Source organism: Rhinopithecus roxellana, chromosome 4 (genome assembly GCF_007565055.1).
Source record: "Rhinopithecus roxellana isolate Shanxi Qingling chromosome 4, ASM756505v1, whole genome shotgun sequence".
Classification (NCBI taxonomy): Eukaryota; Metazoa; Chordata; class Mammalia; order Primates; family Cercopithecidae; genus Rhinopithecus; species Rhinopithecus roxellana.
This window is the reverse complement of record NC_044552.1, coordinates 157,007,633-157,030,931: the sequence shown is the minus strand read 5'-3', so window position 1 is coordinate 157,030,931 and position 23,299 is coordinate 157,007,633. Positions and strand designations below refer to the sequence as shown.

Genomic DNA, 23,299 nt, shown 5'->3' with positions numbered 1-23,299 from the left:
GAAAGAGCTGGGATGGAAGGAGACTTCAGCAAATCATTCTCAACAGTAGGATGTGTCAAGTTCAATGCAAAACAGACTGCAAAGAAGTCAGTGTGACCCAGGGATCCCTGGAAGAAAGTCTCTAGGTCATTTGTGATGTGTTTACTTTGAAACAGGCACTGTCTTTTCTGGAAAGGAAACCGTTCAACTTACCTAACATACAAATCTGCATGGTATTTCTTTCCATTGAGGACTCCCAGCAGTGTTGGATTTTCATTATTTCTGAAATTGAGTGTACAGTCATATACAGCTGAAACTATAAAAAATAAAACAAATACAAAGCAGTATATAGCGTGTGAACCCAATTTTGTGCTGTAGATACACACATTGGAAGACAATAATCAAATGGCTAACTGCTTATCTAGAAATAGAGTGGTCGGATTTCTTTTTTTTTTCTATATGGTCCACATGTTCTACACTGAATATGTATTATCTTTTGTAATCATAAAATCCCACTAGAACTCAGTAATAGAAAACAGGGTCATTGCTGAAGTCAGATCACTTTTTCTATTTATTTATTTTGGAGATGGAGTCTCACTCTGTCACCCAGGCTGGAGTGCAGTGGTGCAATCTCGGCTCACTATAATCTCTGCCTCCTGGGTTCAAACAATTCTCCTGCCTCAGCCTCCCAAGTAGCTGGGGTTACAGGCACCACCACTACGCTCAGCTAATTTTTAGTAGAGACAGGGTTTCACCATGTTGGTCAGACTGGTCTTGAACTCCTGACCTCAAGTGATCCGCCTGCCTCAGCCTCCCAAAGTGCTGGGATCACAGTGAGCCACTGTGCCCAGCTCAGACTGAGCCACTGTGCCTAGCCCAGATCACTTTTAAAGCAGTACTGCAAAGTCAGGTCTAGGGGTGCCACAACGATGACTTGTAACTTTCTAATGTGCCCAGCCTATCATTTCAGTCAAGAAACACCGGAATTTAAACAAGTGTGGATGATAAGAAAAATTATTCCAAAGGAAACTAAGGAAGTGTCTCAGTTACAGCAGCATAACCATTCTGTGAGCATTATTTTCCCCTAGAAAAATAAGATAGCTACAAATTGTCCTAGGATACTGATGAGAAACTCCTTAAGGAATTGGATCATACTCAGTTGAAGCTTCTTGGATCAAAGGATGGAAGAATATAGGAAGGAACGAGTGAGGGAACAGAGGAGATACATGCACAGTGGAAACTGGCCACTTGCTGAAGTGTAAAAGCACCAGACGGTAGGAGCAACAGGTGGGAACCCCGGCGGCTGCCACCTTTTCCCACCGGTGGGATCTTCTCTTGGGCAGCTGGGGCTAGGTCTTGTCCTGGAGAAGGGAGCCTCTGTCACACAGCTGCTGAGATGACAGAGGCCAGGCACTTACTGCAGGGCCCAGCACATGGTTTGTGTTCAATAAAGGATGAGCCAGATACTTCACTGGGAGCTTTACATACGTGCAAATATTAATAAAAGGAGTGGGAGAATGGCAGGAAGGAGGAAAGGCACTTGGTCTGATTGGGAATATGCAGAACCAAGATTCAAAAACAATAAATCACCATCTGTTTTCTTCTACCTGCTGCCTGACCACCGTGCGGGGTCTGCAGGTCCACTGTCTGTGCCACCGGGCAGGGGTCCTCCTGATGGCCTGCAGGAGAGCCTGGGAGCAGCGCCCAGAGTGCCCGAGACCACTCGTCCCCGCCTTGGGGCTGAAGGCGGGACTGTTCTCCTGAGCCCTCCTGAGGAGCAGCTGCCTGGTCAGGGCTGCTGGGAGAGAACCTGGATGCTTATCACATTTCTCAGGCATTTTAAAGCATCAACGGGTATCTGTAGGAACAGCCGTTCAGGCTGTGTGGACCATGACTGTAGTGTCCTAGGGCTTCCCAGTAAGAAGGGGCCACAGAGCTCACACAGTTCGGCGGTTTTGATACCTCCTTTCCTCTGACCCGCTCACACAGGGGCCCACGAAGACAACAGAAGAGGCTGACTCTGGTTAAGCAAAGGTGGGGAGAACCCACGGGTTCCCCAAAGAGCCACCTAAAAATCAGTGACTTGTACAACTATCTCATTTTTCAAAGCAAAACCTCAAAAAAAGCATCTTGAAAGGAGAGCCAGCCTGATTCTAACTGCAAGGTGCGTCGGAAGGAGTGAGAGCAGCGGCTGCCGGCCCCCGCCAGCCAGGAGCAAATCCCAGCTCGCCAGGTACTGGCTGAGTCACACTGCACCCGCTCCTTAACTTCTCTGAGTCCCAATGTCCTTCTCTGTGAACTGAAAGCAAAAAGAAAAAGGAATCTCCCTTCCTGAGTCCTGTGAGGACATCCTACATGTACGGTGCGTACAGGGCCTGGCATGTCAGATGCGCCCGAGACTGGCGGTGGCTATTATTGGAGAGAGCCTTGTTAACTCCGTGATGAACAGGACAGAGCTGGACGGCATTGCGAGGCAAAACCTAGGCAAAGCTCAGTCAGGGAGCCGTGCTGGTCCAACCCAGAGGGGATGGATCAGGATGGGGACACGTAGCCCTGCAAGCTGGGCAACCCCACCAGGGGCAGAAGGTGAGACGTGCAGTGGGAGGCAGAGGGCCCCAAACAACAGCAGCCTTTGATCAAATGTTTATCATAGGCCAGGTGGGATGCTGAGCTCTTTATCCAGCTTTTCTCATTTAATCCTCTTTGCAACCCTAACAGATTTTGCAGAACTCAGAGCAAACTTAGGACCAGAGAGGTAAGGTCACTTGCCCAGAGTCACAGAGGTCAGCAGAGGAAACAGGATTCAGTGAGCCCTCCTGATCAGGGAGCCCCCAGGGTCTTGACACTGCTGGACAGTGCAGAGTGCAGCAGCCTGGGAGGTAGAGCAGGGGTCGAGCAATGGAAGCATCCTTGGCCCTGGGGCCCAGGGTTGGTGTGGGAGCAGGGACTGCAGGGGGCAGGGTAATTCTGACCCTTGGGCTGAGCCCAGAGCAAAAGACACATGTAGGCAGCTGGTGCCCCTCTGTGCCACCGACCTTCTAAGAGGCTGGGCAGAGGGGAAGGAGCCTCGGAGGCGGCTGGCCTGGTGGGCCCTCAGTTCTGCAGGCCCGAATTTGCTGCCGAGACTCCAGAGCCTGCTTTTCTCTCTTCTCTCTGGGAGTAAGAGCTGCTGCCAGGATGTTGTGGGGATTGAAGGTGACACTGTGTGTGGCGTGCACGGCACTGTGCCAATAGAGGTCATCAAGGAACACTGGTGACCAGGAGAAGGGGGATGAGGAAGCAAGGGAAGAATGTGGGGAAGAAGAAACTGGTTAACAGGGCTAAGGGCAGAGCAGGCACACAGAGGGGAGAGGGGGCCAGGGGCACAGCCCGCCTGGCCTGGGTTCCTGCAGCCCAGAAGAAAGCCGGGCTGGCGCTGGCCTGGGTATGCGGGGGTATGTGAAACAGGCAGCAGAGGCCAGCAGAGAGTGCGGCCCGGGGCCTTAAACCACCGCTTCAGCCAGTGGGTCACACCTGGGGACTTTTAGAGGTACCGATTCACCAACACTGTTGCTCCAGAGGTCCTATTCGGGGGCCAGTCAGGGCTGGAGAAACCAAGGGGCCCCGATGCAGCCCCGGGGAGGAATTTGGGGCCCCCCGCCCTTTGCCTCAGAAGGAGGAGAGGAGACAAGAGGATAAGGCTGAGGAAGGCAGCAGCATGGGGCCAAGAGCTGCATTCAGCTGGGCTCTAGCTCCCTCCAGGAAGAAGCCAGCTTCACCTGAAGTGCTTTGCCTGAGAAGGAGCACAGGAAGCTGCCCCCGGGGCCTGCAGCCCAGGGAAAGGGCCAAGGGACTGCGGGGGTGTGGGGAGGCCGGCTGTGCAGAAGGAGACAGAGGGTGTTTCTAACTGGAGACAGAAGGGTCAAAAAGAAGACAAAAGCATGACAAGAGGCCAGAGGCAAGTTGTTGCTATTTCCTTCTTATCAATGGCCATTTAGGGTTCCAGACTCCGAGGTCAGCTGCGATAGACCACAAGGTCAGAGTTCAGCTGATGCCAATGGGTGGGCAAGAAATGACCCTAAACCCAACTGTGCTGTCTTGGGCCTGCAGGCCTGGACCCAGGTTACCCCATGGACCATCCAGGCACCCAGCACATTTGCACAGCAGAGGGCAGTGCTGGCCCGGGCACCCCAGGAAAAGCAGGCACAGGCCCACCCCAGGTGCCAGCCAGGGGTGCAGGGGCCATTTGTCCTTGGTTCCCAGTCCCAGAGACCAGACTTGAGCAGCCACTGCGAGCTCCGAGCCTCAAGTCAGCCGGGAAGTGCTGGCAGGAAGCAAGCTCTGCCCATCCGGAGCTGGGGCTTGTCTTCCTCGCTGCCGTGGGGAGGCCCAGGACCACACACTCTTCCTTACCTACATTTCTCAAGCTCCTCACGGTGATGGCGAAGCCCTTGGTTCGTGGTAACAGGTGGTGCTTGAGGCGGGGGAGCCCCTTGGCCCGGGCCACCTGCATGCTGATCTCATGCTTCTTCTCCGTGAAGCGCGTGCCCTCACAGTGGATCAGGAACTGAAGGAAGGAGGCAGGAGTCACACACAGCCCCACAGTCACACGTGGCCCCGGGGTCACACACAGTCCTGGGGTCACACACAGTCCTGGGATCACACACAACCCCTAGTTCACAGACGGCCCCACAGTCACACACGGCGACACGATCGCACAAGTCCGTTAGGTCACACACAGCCCTGGGGTCACACACAGCCTGGGGTCACACACAGCCCTACGGTCACACACAGCCCTGGGGTCACACACGGCCCTACGGTCACACACAGCCCTACAGTCACACCCAGCCCTGGGGTCATATATATGTGGCCCCATGGTCACACATGGCCCCATGGTCACATATAGCCCTGGGGTCACACACGGCCCCACAGTCACGTGTCCTGTGGAAGTCACACGGGGGTCCCATGGTCACAGTCCTACAGGAGCCCTTGGGACACAGCTGCTCTGGTGCCTACGTACAAAATATTTCTCAGGGTAGTCCCGGAGGTGCTGCAAACTGGTAGCAACTGTCTTGCGATCCTGCTCCCACTTGCGCGAACAGAAGACCATCTCGGTGAAGTACCACATCCAGCCGATAATTGGAACGTAGGCCAGCTCTTTCTTGGCCAGGACCTTGGAGCCCTGAAACAGAGGAGGGAGCCCAGGTGCCCATGAAGGAGACGTCAGAGCCACCTCCTGGGGCTGTTGGAGACTGAAGTAGAAAAAGAGGAGGGGACATTCACACCAGATGCCTCGGGCCAGTCCCAGAACACATGTTGTCGAGGCCATGGACCCTGATGCCCTCCCCACCCTTCAGCTAGAGGTCCAGATTGTGCTCACCCTGCCAGCGTGGGGGCAGGAGGCAAGGGGACCGTGGTTCTCAGCGCGGACGGCAGGAGTCAAGAAGGCAGCAGCAAGCAGTCATGGATATTCAGGGTCCTGACAATGCTCCCACCACCATCCAAAGGGTTTCTAGGTGATCACCACCATGCCCTCACTAAGCCTACTGTGCAGCTGTGTGACACTAATTTATGTACCTCTTTTCTGCGGATCTCATTGAGTTTTGTGATATTACAAAATATAGTAATTCTTGATCGCGGAAAATGTCAAATGCTAGAAAATGTAGCATTCCTGGGCGTGAGGTTACATCCTTCTTGAATAGTTGTTGGCCAAAGATTCATTTGAATCCGATTTTTCCGAGACAGCTCGGCCTACTCTGCTGAGCTCTGCAGTTGAGGCAAACAGGAGTCTCCGCTCATAGAGCAGGCTGCGGAGCCCAGTGGGATCTCCGGGCACAGCTGGTCCAAGCTGGAAGTAAAACCCAGACCAGGAGATGTGCTCGGTGCCCTCCACACCCGCTGCCAGCATGTCCTTGAGGCTGAGACGGGGCAGAAGCACCTGCCAGAGACCTTCTTGAGGCTGACGCAGGTGCATGAGCGAGGCCCCAACAGGTCCCCTCTGGGGATTCTCAGGGCAGTCCTGGGTCCCCAGGGCTTGATGTGGCCCTCCCTAGCCAGGCGTCCACTACATCAGACCCCTACACTGAGGAAGACCAGGGCTTCAGTGGGGTGGACGGGGTAGCGGAGACACAAAAACAGCTTTTTATCTGATGGATGTTTATCTTTTCATCTTAATTTTGGAACTGGCCAAGATGCTCCTTGACCAATGGGTCGATGACTGAGCCCAGGATGTGAGCTGTCAGCGCAGCCTGAAACCTGGGATGCACACAGCGCGGAGAGCCCCGGCTTCAACACAGCCCTCTCTCCTCTACTCCCCATTACACCCATGCCTCTCCACAGCTCCAGCTCAGCACGGGGTCAGTAAGCCGTGTCCCCCAACCTACTGGCAGAACAGAAAAAGGTCTAAACAGCCAGCTGCTACCCTACTTTAAAAAAACAAGACGGCCGGGCGCGGTGGCTCAAGCCTGTAATCCCAGCACTTTGGGAGGCCGAGACGGGCGGATCACGAGGTCAGGAGATCGAGACCATCCTGGCTAACATGATGAAACCCTGTCTCTACTAAAAAAATACAAAAAATTAGCCAGGCGAGGTGGCAGGCGCCTGTAGTCCCAGCTACTCGGGAGGCTGAGGCGGGAGAATGGCATGAACCCGGGAGGCGGAGCTTGCAGTGAGCTGAGATCTGGCCACTGCACTCCAGCCTGGGCGACAGAGCGGGACTCCGTCTCAAAAAAAAAAAAAAAAAAAAAAAAAAAAAAAAACAAGACACTTCTTCCCTCACTTGGAGTAGAAAAGGCAGATACCTTGCAAGTTTAGCATCTCCATTTTCTGATGGAGTTGGTTTTTCACACAAGTCCAACATGCAGATTCTGTCCAAGAGAACTTAGCCATAAAATCGGACTCCGGGACCATCCCCGTGGGTGGGTGAACTCACCGGTACGGGTGTGAGGGCTTACTGTGTGCTGTGCCCATGATATTTTTTTTTTTTTGAGACGGAGTCTCGCTCTGTCGCCCAGGCTGGAGTGCAGTGGCCGGATCTCAGCTCACTGCAAGCTACACCTCCCGGGTCTACGCCATTCTCCTGCCTCAGCCTCCCGAGTAGCTGGGACCACAGGCACCCGCCACCTCGCCCAGCAAGTTTTTTGTATTATTTTTAGTAGAGACGGGGTTTCACTGTGTTCGCCAGGATGGTCTTCATCTCCTGACCTCGTGATCCACCCGTCTCGGCCTCCCAAAATGCTGGGATTACAGGCTTGAGCCACTGCGCCCGGCCCATGATATTTTTTAAAATTAAATTTACCTGAACTCATTCCAAACATGCGACAATCTGATGGAGCTGTGAACGACGATTGGTTCCGCAGCCAGGAGGGGGCCGCAGACTAAAGCAGCAGCTGTTGGCCCTGGGAAGGTGCGTGGTCCCTTGCAGCCAATCATGGCTTCTGCCGGGGAAAAGCACTCTCAGGGGTATTTCCTGTCCACAGTGCTATAGTGGGTCCTAGTGGTTGGCCTCAGACGACCTGCTGCTAAATGGAAACGATAACTTTGACAGTGATGCGGGTATCTAGACCCACAGGTGGTCACCTGGGACGGGAGTCGCTATTTCCATCCCTATTAGATCACCAAAAGCTGTTTAGATGCCCCACAGTAGATGCGTCCCATGGGTTATGGTGTGTACCATATCTTGTACAACACTACAGAGGAGTCAGCAAGCAGCTGCCCTCGGGACAAGCTGGCTCCTCTGCTGCTTCTGTAAGTGACGTCCTGTGGCCACACAGCCTCTTGGTCATGTGCCTCTTGTCTGCAGCTGCCTTCACGCTACACACAGGAGTGTTTTGTGACAGACACGCTATGATCCATAAGGCCTAAACTATTCATTCTCTGGCCCATTCCAGATAACATTTGCCAACCCCTGATTTAGAGCCACTAAAACTTGTTTTCTATGAGTGTGTAATGGCTAGGCAATCGTTTATGGTAAAATACTAAATTTTTAAAAGATCTGGAACAAAGGTGAGTCTACAGCATGATTATAACTTTATGAAAAAAAGTAAAGCAGAGAAAAATAACAGTAGTTGTTGCTGGACAGTCATTTGTAAGTGATTTTGACTTTGTTAGATTTTCCAGTTTTTTATTATAAACATATTTCACAGTACTCCTGTAACAATGTCATTTCTAAGAGGGCGTTGGCATCAGCGTGCTCTCACCATCTGTTTGGGAACATAACTGAGGCACTGGGTCAGACACAGTTCTGGCTTTTTTGTTGTTTTGTTTGTTGGTTTTCTTTTTAGACGGAGTTTTGCTCTTGTCACCCAGGCTGGAGTGCAATGGTACAGTCTTGGCTCACTGCAACCTCAGCCTCCTGGTTTCAAGTGATTCTCCTGTCTCAGCTTCCTGGGTAGCTGGGATTACAGGTGCCTGCCACCACACCTGGCTACTTTTAGTATTTTTTTGTAGAGACGGGGTTTTACCATGTTGGCCAGGCTAGTCTCTAACTCCTGACCTCAGGTGATCCGCCTGCCTCGGCCTCCTACAGTGCTGGGATTACAAGTGTTTTTGATGATCAAAAGGAACAGAAGAGAAATAACTTTCTTTATACTGACTTAATCCATCCTTCAGCCTTAAAATTTTGGATATTATCAATATACCTAGTTTTGATGTTAATTATGTTTGGTAAGAAACATGTTAAAATATTAAGGTAGAAGCTTTTACTTCTTCAAACTGAAGAAATGTCACTCAATACCCTTTCCCTGGCAGGGCTGCATGAAAGAAAAGCTCTGGAATGAGACAGTCCTGTTTCTAACCAGGCTCTACCATGACCCGGCTGTGTGACTGTGCTCAAGACACCCAACCTTCCTGAGCTTCTGTTTCCCCTCTGTGTGATGAGGAAGACAACACATATCCCCTGGTGTCCCTGTAAAGACTGAAGGATATATGGAAACATCTACAAAAGCACAGAGTTCAGACTCTGAACTCTGACATGGGCGTTGACTAACTCGTAGCTATTATATTCATCACAGAGCAAGCAGTGTCTGAACACCTCTTTATTCAACCCATTTTCTAAGCCATGCTGTAGCATCATAGTAACAATAGATTACATTTATTTAAGCACAACTGAATAGTCCCTGTGCACAGAGAGTTGCCCAAGTTAACTCACTTATGACAAACAGACTAGAAACTACTATTAAGACATACAGACAGTTCCCCAGGCAAAAGGTGCAATATGCTCTAACTGTCATGGCTTTCCCAGGCCACTCAGAGGCTTCCATGTGTGATGCCAACAGCTTTCAGAGAGAGTGTACAAGAAAATATACCAATTTCACCAATGCTGGATTTATTTCGGAGGCCAACCTGAAAGGATTTACTGATGAGTTAGATTTATCAACAGATCTGTCTAGACACAAGCATATTTAGACAATCTAAAATTTTCAGATGGAGTAACCCACTATGGAGAGAGACAGTGAAAAGGAGAGTTGTCTTAGGGTAGCTGCTTGGGGCTAATCTACTTGGCCCATCCTGAGGACCCCCACAGCTCGGGGACGCAGCCAGCCCCAGGACCTGGTCTGCAACTCTGGCAAGTGGGCCAGCCCTTGCAGAGACCCTGGGCATTGGGAAGAGCTGATGCAGAGAGGGCCTGAGACCTGGTACTCCGACCCTGACTTTCAGAAGCTCCACAGACTCTGGGGTGAAAACGGATCAGAATGAGGCCATTCTAGTTAAGATTTTCTCCAAAATGGCTATTCACTAAGGCTTCAGATGAAGATTCCAAACCCCGGTGCTGCATGCAGTATGGCTGGGAGCAGCAGGGTGTCCTGCTCCTGTACAGCCTCCACCCCCACTAACACCAGCAAGGAACCCCTCAGGGGCTGAGGCTCTGTGGCCAGCTTTGTTTGCAAACGTCCAGTCATTGCTGAAGGTTTCCCAGTAGGGTTACCAGTTAGTCAAATGAGCCAAGGTCATTTATTTCTACCAAATATATAAAATGAGGTCTCTTAAGCGGAACTTTGAAAACAGGTGAGATGTTCCTTAACAATAAAGCAGGCTAAACAGCCTGCCTTTGAGTCCTTTGACTGTTTTCTTGACTACCAGCTGGAGACACTGTAGCAAATGTTTCAGTTCCCTGGAGCCCCAGACAAGCCATCCAGCCCTATAGCTCCAGAGTCCTCATGAGTCCCACATAGCACAGCCTCCATTCTAATGTATGGTGCATAAGCTCATCGAATTGGAATCTTCAACCCAAGGCTGCTCTGTCTGTGCAAAGGTATTGATTAAGAAGCCCCCTGTGCCAGGCACTCTGCAGGTGCTGAGAACACAATGCTGGTTAGGATTACCTGTGGCCTTGAGGTGCCCAGAGTCTAGAGGGAAGGGAGAAACTTTCAGTTACTGTGTTCCATTTCTGCCACTAAACTCTGCCAGTAAGTTGTTGTACAGACCCCTTCTGACAAGAAGGTATGCGCAAGAGAGGATGGTATGGGCCTGGAATCTCCGAAACCTGTCCCAAGTTATAGCAAAATGCAGAAAAGATTGGAGCTCAAAATAATGAACCAGTTTCTGTGCACGCATGCATGTATGTGTGTATGTTCATCAAAAGGTGAGAGACTCCATTTTTTTTTTTTTTTTTGACATGAAGTTTCACTCTTTTAGCCCAGGCTGGAGTACAATGGTGCGATCTCAGCTCACTACAATCTCTGCCTCCCTCAAGCGATTCTCCTGCCTCAGCCTCCCAAGTGGCTGGGATTATAGGCGGCCACCACCATGCCTGGCTTGGTTAATTTTTTGTATTTTTAGTAGAGCCATGGGGTTTCACCATGTTGGCTAGTCTGCCCTCGAACTCCTGACCTTCAGGTGATCCACCCACCTTGGCCTCCCAAAGTGCTGGGATTACAGGTGTGAGCCACCATACCCAGCCTTTTTTTTTTTTTTTCTGAGATGGAGTCTTGCTCTGTTGCCCAGGCTGGAGTGCAGTGGTGCAATCTCGGCTCACTGCAACCTCCACCTCCTGGGTTCAAGCGATTCTCCCGCCTCAGCCTCGGGAGTAGCTGGGATTACAGGCGCCCACCACCACACCCAGCTAATTTGTTTGTTTGTTTTGTATTTTTAGTAGAGACAAGGTTTCATCATGTTGGCCAGGCTGGTCTCGAACTCCTGACCTCAGGTGATCCACCCACCTTGGCCTCCCAGAGTGCTGGGATTATAGACTCCATTCTTGCCAACTGCGGTAGCACAAGTGTGCCTGGCCTTGCTCACACTGCATTCCTTTCTCTTGCTTTCTGCCTTCTCTGATGCTGAGAGGAAAATGGTGTAGACCTTACACTGCCAGAAAATTCTCAAGAGAGTCTCAAAACAAAACGAACGCTGTTCCAGTTAGTCACAGCCGCAGGGGAAGTGCGCACAGCAAACACGAAATGAAAGCGCTCTCTAAGAATTCACCTCAGGCTGGAATTAGAGACTTATCCTCTATCCACGTGGGGAAGAGTACACGGGGCTCTTGCACTCCTGATTGGCCTCCTCCAGCCAACCTCCCCCCGTTTACCAGGCCCCAAACTATTCTGGGTTTGACAGGCATGCAGATGTGCAGAGAGAAGAGGACCATTCGGAGGACGAACATGGAGGCTTGAACCAGCAGGATACTGATCACTCCTGGCTCTGCTTTGAGGGGCCATGGGCACGGCTGTCAGGACACAAAGATGGGAGAGGAGCTCCCTGCACAAAGCCCTCGTCCACCCTGCCTGGACACAGGTCCTCATGGCCCCTTCCCAGTTTCTCTTCTGAACGGGCAGCCCAGCCCTTGTGGGATGGCATTAGCCCTGCAGATGGGAAGACAGAGCAGAAGCAGTACAGGGGCAGGTGGGAAAACAGGATGTCCCCAGGACAGAACGTAATAGGAGCGATTGGCTTTGCCTAGCACTCTGTAGCCAATAGGTGCTTGCTGAACAGTTGCAGGAAGCACAGGCGGACGGGGCATCAGAGGGCCCTATGCATACAGCAGGTGGGAGTGAGAAAGAGGGGCGGTTCATGGGATGATACTGAGTCGGTGTACAGCAGACAGCACAGGCTGCGACCGTTTACTGAGGCTGCGCACAGAGGAGGAAGAAGCCCCATGCTTTAAGCAACCCTGACTTTATGATTGGTGGAATCAGACTCTGGCTTGTTAAAAGACACTGCCAGAGGATCCTGGTCAACAGAGAAGAAGACCCCGGTGTGTCCATCGTGGGACTGGACTTTTACAGGCGAGCATGCGCTTCCACCTCCAGGATGGTAGTCGGTATGAACCCACGGTGCAGCCATAGTCCCGTGAGCTGCGCACTACTTGCCCTGGCCAGTGCTTCACCTGGCTACCTCAGTCATCACCATTATCAGGTTCCTCATCCATGTGATTCCAGATCCCAGCACACCTGCCAAACCAGTGAATGGTAAGAGGCAGAGGGTGGCATCCCTGCCCACTCCTGCTGCCTGCACAGCTGAGGATGAACTCACATGATGGTGGGAAGCACAGGGCATCTGCCATACACTCAGGTGATGCCAGCGGTGAGGAGGGTGCAAGACCACCCTACAGAGCTGACAAAACCATGGCGGTGTGCGTATCTGCCGAAAACACCCCTCCATATGTGGAAACTTCTAACTTCTCTTCAGCCAAAGGGCACTTGACAAGCGCATGTGTAGGAAGCTGGGGTAAAGGTGAGTGAAACAATGCTGTGCTGCATGAACATGGTCTCCTGGAGAAACCACACACAATCAACACTCGCTGGACACGGATTTTGAAGGTATATCAACTGCTATCGTTGTCATCATCGAAAATCCTTCTGTTTAAAGAGGCAGTACAGGGCTTTATGGGCACCCTCACACACAGGCCCTCTGCCTAGGAGAGATAAAGCCACTCTCCCCCTCTCACCTTTCTCTGTGCAAAGAAATGCAATGCTGCTATTTTTCATTTGTTTTATTTATTGACTTATGTTTATAGAGATGGGGATCTCACTATGCTGCCCAGGCTGGTCTCGAACTTCTGGCTTAAGTCATCCTCCCATCTTGGCCTTCCAAACCACTGGAATTACAGGCATAGGCCACTGTGCCAGGCCAGAAATGCAACATTTCAATCTGTGTTCAGGCCCAGCTGTATTACATGTTTACTAAGAGGGCAAGGGAAGGTCTTAGACCAAACGTCATGTCACCGTGGGGTGGGCAGCCGCCGAGGGGCCCTGTGATCCCGGCCTCCTGGCATCCACGCCCCTGTGCCCCCCACCCCACATCCCTGAGGCATGGGCTGTGCTTACTGATCCACTTCCAACAAACAGTCTGGATAGAAGGGATGGCAGGTCTCTCCCGGGCCCCGGTTACAGAAGCTTCATGGCTGCTGCCCGGGTGCCCACTCACTCTCTCTTGCAAGGCTCACCCTCAGGGGTGCAGCTGCCATGTTCCGGGAAGCCGTGTGTTTTAAAACAAGCCTGTGTGGCGAGGGATAGAGGCCGGACAACAAACCCGTGAGCGCGCTTGGAGGCAGATCACAGACAGGCCCCTCCTGAGAGGCGCTGCCAGGTCCCCTGCTCAGCTGCACCTGGATTCCCGACCACACAGGCAGGGGATCTTTATGACACACTTGTTGTTTTAAGCCGCTGTGTTTTGGGTCTCATCACGCTGCCATGGATAACTAACCCACATGGCTTCTTTAAGCATCTGAAGACAAATATCTCAGTTGGCCTGGCAGATAAATATTGCTAATATAATAATAGCTACCGCTCATGGCCTGCTTGCCAGGGCCTGGCGCTGCCCAGAGACTGAACGATCATGCTCTTATGTAACCAGCCGGGGCCTGCTAAGGGAAAACAATAAGCAAACGGGGACGTAAAGCCTCAGGAACCTGACCTGCGCTTGCACACCACGGTTTGTCAGGCACCTTCGTGACCTGTGCCCCAGCTGACTGCGTGTCACTCTCATCTCCAGGGAGGAAAGGTTCAGCGTGTGACTCCAAGATCAACCAAAGCCTTCAGAGCCCTGGCACATGCCAGGAAGCGCCGGCTCCCAGGAGAACCAGAGCCTCTGGGGACAGGCACTGCAGTGAGCAGTGGCCACATGGGATCTTGACTACATTTAAAAGGTTGAAAGCCTCTTTGTTAAAAAGACAATTCCGTTACTTTCCCCCAAAAGAACAATTTTACATTTTAAAATGCCACTTTCACGAATTTCTGCAAATTTCATTGACTTCAATTTAAACTCATTTCCTCTTGGGCTATGGTAGGTGAGGATGAAATATGCCTGGCCAGGAACCTTCTTCTGTTCCTTTCTTCTTTAAAAAGCAAATTCCACAGACTCCAGAAGGATCTCAACATCATGTATTATTTAAGAAAAAACAGAGAGATGAATGAGGTTTTTCTTTTTTCTTTTTTTTCTGAAGGTCATTGAAGACAAAAGACGCTGCTGAACAATGATTATAACGCAATGCTGTTCCTACCCCTTCCAGGGTGGCAGAGATGACAACCAGCCATCTAACCCACCATCACGTGTCCACCTGGGCCACAGCTCTCCAGTAGCTGGAAAAGGTGTTCCCTGTGATGTGGGGAGGGGGTTCCCTGGGAGGGTACAGGCTGGCAACTCCCATCCGCCCTGGCCAGCGCCTGCCATGTGCCTGCCCCACTCTGTCCTCTCCTGGTGCCTGCTCTGTGTAGCACCTTGCTTTGTGAGAATGTGCACAGCAATGGCACTGGCTGTTTCTGTGGTGTTTGGAGAAGAGAGGACTCAGGGCTTAAGGAAGCATTTTAGCAAGAATCCAGAAACCCCAAGGCCCCCACTGAGCAAGGCTCCCAAACTTCCAGCGAGAACAGAAGAGGCATTGCCCTGGCCCCAGGCTCCCAGACCTGCCTATTTCACCTGTAAGTGGAGCCCCCAAAGACTCTAATCCTAAGCATAGTTTCCACCATCAGTGGCAGGGCGCAGACCCCCTGACACACAGCATTAGTTGTTTGGGTGTTGATAGTAATGAGTGAAGTCCTATAAATACAGTATCACTGACGAAATGAAGGGTGGAAAGGTGTGGTCCCCAGGCTGCAGGTGGGATGGGCGCGCTGTTGACTTGCTTTCCGGCATCAGCGCTTCCACCCTTATGCCCAGAGTTGTAAAGTGATCACGGATTCAGAAGCCTTTGGGAGTAAAACCCTAAATGGTGCTGAGATTCAATTCCCACTCCATGAAAGTCTCTTCCTGTCTCTGGGCTATGTCCCCTCTCTGGGCCTGGGTCCCTCCCTGCATGTGTTGTGGGGCTCACCTTCTCCCTCATCTGTGCCTGTCCCTGTGCCTGCTAGTGCTGGGCATCTGGGTGCTGCTCAGCATCTCTGCGCATGGCCCTGCTCTGCCAGCTCCTGCAACGCCATCCCCAACCCCAGGAAGGTGCGGGTGACTCACCCCCCTCAGAATGAGGTCTTCGCACATCACAAGCCAGGAAGGTGTTAAAAACCTGGTCCTGACTGCAGCTGGCCTCGGTCGTTTTAGGATGGTCAGGGCCCTGTTTCTGGAGCAGGTCTTAGGCCCCAGGGCCCCTACTTTTGTGCCCCCAACATCTTCCAGGGGAAAGAGCAGAAGCTTTGAAAGCAGACGTAGGAGCTATTGTCCTCAGGCCAATCACTCAGCCAAACTGAGGCTCTGGGGATTTATTTATAAAATGTGGATAATAATATCCTAAGAATAAGAAATTACAGAAATAAAGTGAACAGCACATGGAGTGAGCTCGTGGGCGTAACACCACCAAGGGGCAAGCAGCAATTGGAAGGCACCCCCAAGTTCAACAGGCTTTCTGTCGTACCTCAGAGACTCCTGGTCCACGAATTATGAATGTTTCCACATTCTAAGCATGAACACTACCAGAAGGTACTTACAAAGCCTGGAAGATCACCAGCTGCCTCTAAACTACCGTTTGAATTCTAGGAAACGCTGGCATCTCAGAAAGCCTAGCTGTAAAGCTGGTAAGACAGGTGACCTGACAGTCAAGACACACCGGCACCCCATACCCTTCCTCCCGGGCGGGAGAAGAACCCTGCCATTCACCCCTGGGATCCATGACGGGGTTAGGACCATGACATTCTAAGGGGTGATCTCTCGTCAGAGAGAATAAATCCACAGAGCTGTAACTCAGATCTCTGCCCAAGTTCTCAGAGAATGGTAGTTACTAGAATGCTTGCTCTTGTTCCTAGAAATATATTTGCGCGCGCACGCACACGCACACACACACACACACACACACACGTGTACACACAAGCAGATATCAAGTTAGCCCTGGGAGAATAAATAGGAAAACAAAAGGAGAAGCAGTGGCCAGGAGGCTCTCTTCATCTACCTCCAGGAACCAGACCCACTGAACCTTCTAGTCCACTGTGTCCTCCATGGCCTCATAGCCCCTATATCGAATCTTCTATATTCTAAACACCACGATTTTGTCTTCAGGGGATACCAAAAAACAAGATGATTCAGCAGCCCCCTTATCTATCTACAGGGCATTGTTCCCAGGTGCAAAACCTTATCTCCAAGTTCTGGAGCAAACTCTTAGGACCTCTCCTGGCCCCGGACCAATGGACACGGTGATTCCTACTGGAATAGCTGAGAGCCGCAGATGGCTTTGATACAGCTACGTGACACAGGCTCAACCGCTACACGCTGCAGTGTGTTACAGATGACAAAAGCCAACTGAAGAGACCCTGTTCCAAAGGCACGCAAGCTACGTGCAAGAAGTCAAACTAGTCGGGGAAAAAAACAGAATTTCAGAATAATTCTGAATTTTGCAGTTCACTCCCTCACTTAGGGACTCAAAGTTCTTAAGCCTTCAAGGATCAAAATGCAGAGGTGATGTCTGCCTGTTAGCCAAGGAGGCAGCAGAGCATGGAATGAAGAATTATGGATGGGAGTGAAATCCAAATCTAATTACAGTTGTGTGGCTCTGAGCCGAATACTAAGCTCTATATGACTTAGTTTTTAAAAAATGGAGTGTGGCACATCATCTATTCATGTTGCTGTAAGGATTAAATAAATCAATCGCATGTAAAATGGCTGGCAGGTAGCAATTGTCGAGTACCTCCTATGATTGCCCATAAGAAGCTGTTAAGCCTGACTCCAAGCAAGAATAAAAAGCAGTTTATTAGGACCATTTCATCAAGTAGAAACTCTGTTGATTCTTCTGCAAGTTCTGAATGACAAGGAGCAAAAGGACAAGTGGTGGGGCTGAACCACAGAAATGTGTGAAGCAGGGATGAATGTACTTCCGACTTACCCCTAAGAGCCCAAAGCGTTCGGACAGGCTCCAGCCACAGAGAAAGTCAATTTCAAACTTGTGGTTGAGAACCACGATGGCATTTTCCTTCCCATACTTGGGGTAGGCGCGCGGGTCCGTGAAGATGGTGCATTCCGTGCCCGACCACCACTCCAGCAGCATCACCAGCTCTGGAACAAACCACAACAGACAGACGTTTACTACACACAGCCTTGTCCTGGGAGCCCTACTGAAAGCAGGGCTCTGCCCTCCCAGCTAGGGGAGAAAGCAACTTCTAGGGGCAAAGTTCTGGATCACTGCAGCACAGACCTTGGTCCTTGAAAGGGTTCAGAGTGGAAGGAAAAACGAGAAAGACTTCACAGCATTCTCCAGGGAAGAAGAGGAGGATGCCTGGAGAAGGTAAATGACTTACATTCCTTGATTCAGTACCTTGGGGGAAAATAAATCAGAAAGCCAGAATCCGTCAAGAATTCACACCCTTGTGTTTATAGAACTCTGAAAGGCAGCGTGAGATGAGGCACAGAATTCTTAATATCCTGGAAAATCACTAACTGGGAAACTCCATCAAAGAATATTAAATACCCAACTTTCCTCTCCCATTTCTGACACTTGAGGGCAGGGAAAGAATGGAGAACGGTAGATCCAGCCGCAGGAGTCCCACCTGCAGGGCAGAGGGAGTGAGAGTCAGCCCACGACTGGTCTGAAGAGAACCATCAAAATAGTCTTTGTAGGTGCTTGTGAAAAGAAACAGATTCTGTTTTCAGGCAATGACGACCACTTGCAGTTTCTTCTTCAGTGATGCCTCCCATCCCAGGGACCTATTCTCAATCTGGCAGGCTCAGGAAAAGCCTCTATGGTAGAAATTTTCCAGAAAAACAGCTGAATGTGGGTGACGGACTTCGAAATGGGCTCTTACAGTTGATGATGTTCAGTAGGGGGTGGGCGCCTGAGTGCTCTGCGAGGGTTGTGCCTCCCCCGTTTTTTTTTTTTTTTTTTTTTTTTTTTTTGAGACGGGGTCTTGCTCTGTCACCCAGGCTGGAGTGTGGTAGTGTGATCACAGGTCACTGCAGCCTCAACCTCCCAGGCTCAAGTGATCCTCCTACCTCAGCCTCCTGAGTAGCTGGGACTACAGGTGTGCTCCACCAGGCCCAGCTAATTTTGTTTTGTATTTTTTGTAGAGATGCAGTTTTGCCATGCTGCCTACTGGGTAGACTCCTGGGTTTCAAGCAATCCTCCCACCTCAGCCTCCCAAAGTGCTGGGATTACAGGCGTGAGCCACCGTGCTGGGCCATGTGCCCCCCTTTTTTAATCACCAGTTGGTGAAACATACATGCAGCAGAGGACCCATTCCCTCCCCACCCCATCCCTACCCTACAGGCAGGTGCATTTGGCCTTCACTCCAACGGTAAGCCTAGTATCGTAGCTCAAGTGGCTGTCATTGGAAACTTTTCTCCTCCAGGTTGGAGGCTAGAGGCTTGATGGGGAACACTAGAGCCCTCTAGAAGGCATCACAGTTCAGTTTTTATGCAGTGAGCGCTGTGGGACTTCAGACAAATTCACCTCATAACACCACAGCGTCTCAATCTTTGGAATGGGGTTGCCCCAAAGCGTTTTGTGAGCATAAAGCGCATAACACATAGTGTGCTCAGTGTACAGCACATTGTAAGTTCCCAGCAAACTGAAGCTATCAGTCTCCTTAAAAATGAATAAAACTACTCCCCTTCCTTCTCCAGAAGTGAACAATAAAAAGTGTCTACCTATTTATAGGAACTGAGAAAATATCAAGCTCCCATTCAGTTGTTCCACCAGGCCACGGCATTGGTGGAGCCAGAAGCACAAGTCAAGGAATAGTGACGCGTCCTGGGAGTTGGTTGTGGGGGCAGGAGTGGGGAGGGGGGCTAGGGTAACAATATGCAGCCGGGCAGGGCAGCCTGACAAAGGGACGGAGGGACAATTTGTTACCATGGGGTACAAAGATGGCTGTAGTGCTGGGCTGAGTTTTTCTAAGCGCAAGGATGGGAAGGATCAATCTATTCCATTACTGGCCAAGGAGCACAGACAAACGCCAAAGCACAACTCCACAGGGAGTCAGGGAGACAAAGCTGATGCTTCCAAGAGACTCCCATTTCCTGTGTCACAGGCCAAATGCCTCTCTGTGGTTCCTGCCCAAGGCCACTCTCACTGCCCCCTACCCCACTCACATGTTCCCCAGCACCCTCCATAGCCCTACCACAGCTGTAACTACAGCATGAGGCTATCTCCTCTACTACAGAGCACAGGCACCACGAGACAGTAACTGTACCGTTTGGTCCACCCCGACCTTAGCCTCGACTCCAAGACTCAGCAAGTGCCTGGCACACGGATGCTTTCGACAAATGCCACGTGATTACCTAATGTGCGCAAGCACTCTGCGAGGTTCAGGAGATGAGCAAACATTCAGATCAGATCCTGGCCCCCCTCCAGCCTACTGCCCAGGGAAAAGACAGGTACACAACCGCAGAACAACGTGACAGGGAAAGGAGAAAGGCCTGCTAATAGGATGGCTGCTGAATATTGTCCTCATGGATTTGGGAGTCAGACATATCCGGGCTCCGATCCTGGTGGAGCCACTTACTACTCGTGAGACCTCGGGCATGCTTCTCAGTGTCCCCCTTCTCTGTAAAATAGGGACAGGTAAACGCGTTAGAGAGGCTGTGGATATTAAATAACAGCATGGACTCAAGGCACCTAGCACGACATTGGGCATAGTAGGTAATCCATAAATGGACAGCTTTTTAATTACTATTATATGCATGATAATTTTATCACACACAAAGGCTCTGTGACCCCTGAAGGGGACAGGAAGGGTGGGGAAGAGACAGAGGCAGATGGAGAGAAACCCAGAGAAAGAGCATCACAGAGATTTCCGGGTTACCAGAGTAAAGAGTTATGATTTATGATTTCATTCTAAAGGCAATATAAAAACCACTGGAGCACACACACCAACATCCAATTTAAATAGACACACACTAACATCCAATTTGCATTTGAAAAAAAATCACTCTGACTGAAACAGGAACAGACTGGAATAGGGAGGCGAGCTAGGGAGTGACTACATCAGCACAGTGAGACGGGACGGTGCTGGCACCAGGTGGGGGAAGACCAAATTTCCCACTCATCTCAGTGGGCTGTTCACTAGACAACTAAACTCTGAACCTCATTGGATAGAAGAGTTTTATTTCCCTTCTTTCTTTTTTCCTTTCTTTTTTTTTTTGAGCTGGTGTGTCACTCTGTCACCCAGGCTTGAGTGCAGTGGCCCAATCATGCATAGCTCACCGCAGCCTCAACCTCCTGGGCTCAAGCAATCCTTCCACCTTGGCCTCCCAAAGTGCTGGGATTACAGGCATGAGCCACCACGCCTGGCCCCTGTATTTTTTTTTTTTAATCAAATGATTTCACTTTTTTTTTAATTCACAGAAACACATTTATACAGTCACATTGTAAAATGATTCAAACAACCCAGAAGTATGTACAAGAAAATATAAAATTCCTCTAAATAGCTTTGGGATGTGTTGATTAAGCTGGCCTGGACTACATTTCCCAGACCTCCCTTTCTTGTATATTTCTGGTTAGGGGGCATAAGAGACACTCTTGGGAGGTTTGGAAGGTGGAAAGGAAATAGCACCGTTCTGTAGGTCATGCATGTTTTTGCTGATCTGCTGATTCATGTCTTCAGTGCAAAGCAGCAGCTAGGCCTGCTACTTCTCCTCCTTCCCCTGGATCCCCCACCAGCTTCTCTGAATCCCAGGCCAGGTGCTTGTGTTTTGCTCTGTGATGAAGTTCCCAGCTTCTGCAGGACATCCACACCATCAATGCCAGATGCAAAAGAACTCATGCAAGTTTTAGCCCATTCTCATAGCAGCCCCTTCTCGTGCTGAAGAGCCCTACAGGAACTGCTTCCATTTGAGGTGGGATGTCTGTCACTCAAATTAGACGCCTCTTTTTACCATCATGCATCAAATGCCAGGGCTTTCTAACTGCTCAGGGCTCAGGGCATGCAGCATTTCAAGCACGTTCAGCCTGTCCTTCCACTTTCACCATCAGTTCAGTAGCTGCAGATCTTGGAATTCTCTGCCTCGTTCTCTTCGCACAAGATTCTGTCCCTGTACGCTCACTCCATGGAAAGGGCAGTGTCACTTTCTTTCAAAGGACATATTATTTAGAACCTCCAATTTAACTTAGAAAGTTACCAGTGGGCACCTGGGCAATCCATCCTGACCAGGCGCTATCAGCAGGTGCTGCACAGCAGAGAGGACTGTAAGAAAGCAGGACTTTCTGTTGTTTAGTTAAGGGAAAATCACTTGTTGAGAGTTTCAGGTGGCAATCCTGCAACTAGCATTACAATGCCAGGAGCCCTACCTGGGTAAATCTAAGAGAAGCAAAGATAAGGTATTTGCTCTTTGTCTTAGTCCATTTTATGCTGCTGTAACAGAATAGTTGAGACTGGGTAATTTATAAAGAACAGAGATTTATTTCTTATAGTTCTGGAGGCTGGGAAGTCCAAGGTCAAGAGGGCTGCATCTGGCATGGTCCTTCTTGCTGTGTCATCCCATAGGGGAAGGCAGAAGGCAGAAGGGCAAGCAAGCATGTACTCAAGTGAGAGAAATAAGGGAAAGGAACTGAACTCATCCTCTTAGCAGGAACCCACTCTCTGAATAACTGATCCACTCCTGCAATAACGGCATTAACAAGGGCAAAGCCCTCATGACCTAACCACCTCTTAAACGCCCCTCATCTCAACATTGTTTCATTGGGAATTAAGTTTCTGGCTGGGCATGGTGGCTCACTCCTGTAATCCCAGCACTTTGGAAGGCCAAGGTGGGCGGATCACAAGGTCAGAAGATCGAGACCATCTTGGTTAACACAGTGAAACCCCATCTCTATTAAAAAAAAAAAAAAAAAAAAAAAAAATTAGCCAGGCGTGGTGGCAGTCGCCTTTAGTCCCAGCTACTCAGGAGGCTGAGGCAGGAGAATGACGTGAACCCGGGAGGCAGAGCTTGCAGTGAGCCAAGATCACGCCATTGCACTCCAGCCTGGGCGACACAGCAAGACTCTGTCTCAAAAACAAAAAATAAAAAAAATAAAAATAATAAAAAAGTTTCCAACACATGAACTCTGGGGAACACATTCAGAACACAGCAACCCTGAAACATTTACCTTCTTGTCTAGGCATCCAAACTAACACACATTAAAGAACCAGAAAAAGCAACCAAGGCTTTAACTTAATAAGAATTGGAGCCATTTGGTAGTTAATTGAAACATAGTATATCTGGGAATGAAAACAATGCATCAAATCACAATGAAAGCAGGAGAAGAGGAAAGAGGGAAGGGCTTATGACCTCCTACAGAAAAGCCCAGAAACTGTAAATGACATGCACTAAGAGGAACCCTCTGTGGGAGAAGTGCAAGGAGGAAGGACATGGTCAGCAGAGATCCCAGGATCTGGAGATTCTGAGTCTTGCCCTTTAGGGTGAGTGAAATGCATGGCCCAACCACGGACACATCCACTCAGGGCAGTGACCTCCACACCTGCCAAGCACAGGGGGCACCCCATCCAGATCTGAGGTACACACAGACTGTGGGACTCACTGCAGTGTGTAGAGGGCATCCCAAGGTGCACACACTGCAGGGAATCCCAGGGAGCCAGGGCCACCAAGGAAGCCTGTCCCTAGCCAGGACAGCCACCTGGGAAAGGCCAGCTGGACAGAAAGGCCACAGGACAGAAAGGGAAGCCTGCCACCCGCAGACATGCAGCCAGGGCTTCTTCAATATCATATGGCAATTTTTGAAACTTTTGTCATATTTTTATTATTTTTATTATTTTTTATTATTATTATACTTTAAGTTCTAGGGTACATGTGCACAACATGCAGGTTTGTTACATATGTATAGATGTGCCATGTTGGTGTGCTGCACCCATCAACTCATCATTTACATTAGGTGTATCTCCTAACGCTATCCCTCCCCGCTCCCCACTCCCCCTACCCTGACAGGCCCTGATGTGTGATGTTCCCCACCCTGTGTCCAAGTGATCTCATTGTTCAATTCCCACCTATGAGTGAG

The 23,299-nt window shown here is 50.3% G+C and overlaps 1 protein-coding gene across 3 annotated transcripts in view; it reads right to left on the bottom strand.

Annotated features, from left to right (window-relative positions):
* Positions 1-23,299, bottom strand: part of AGPAT4 (1-acylglycerol-3-phosphate O-acyltransferase 4) — a 145,190-nt gene that overhangs the window by 18,265 nt on the left and 103,626 nt on the right. For all 3 annotated transcript variants that reach the window (XM_010373153.2, XM_030928879.1, XM_030928880.1), the window contains exons 3-6: positions 17,198-17,367; positions 4,979-5,140; positions 4,372-4,525; positions 193-295 (exon numbers count right to left, since the gene is read on the bottom strand). In XM_010373153.2, coding sequence (XP_010371455.1) covers positions 193-295; positions 4,372-4,525; positions 4,979-5,140; positions 17,198-17,367 — 589 coding nt within the window. The remainder of the gene's footprint in view (positions 1-192; positions 296-4,371; positions 4,526-4,978; positions 5,141-17,197; positions 17,368-23,299) is intronic.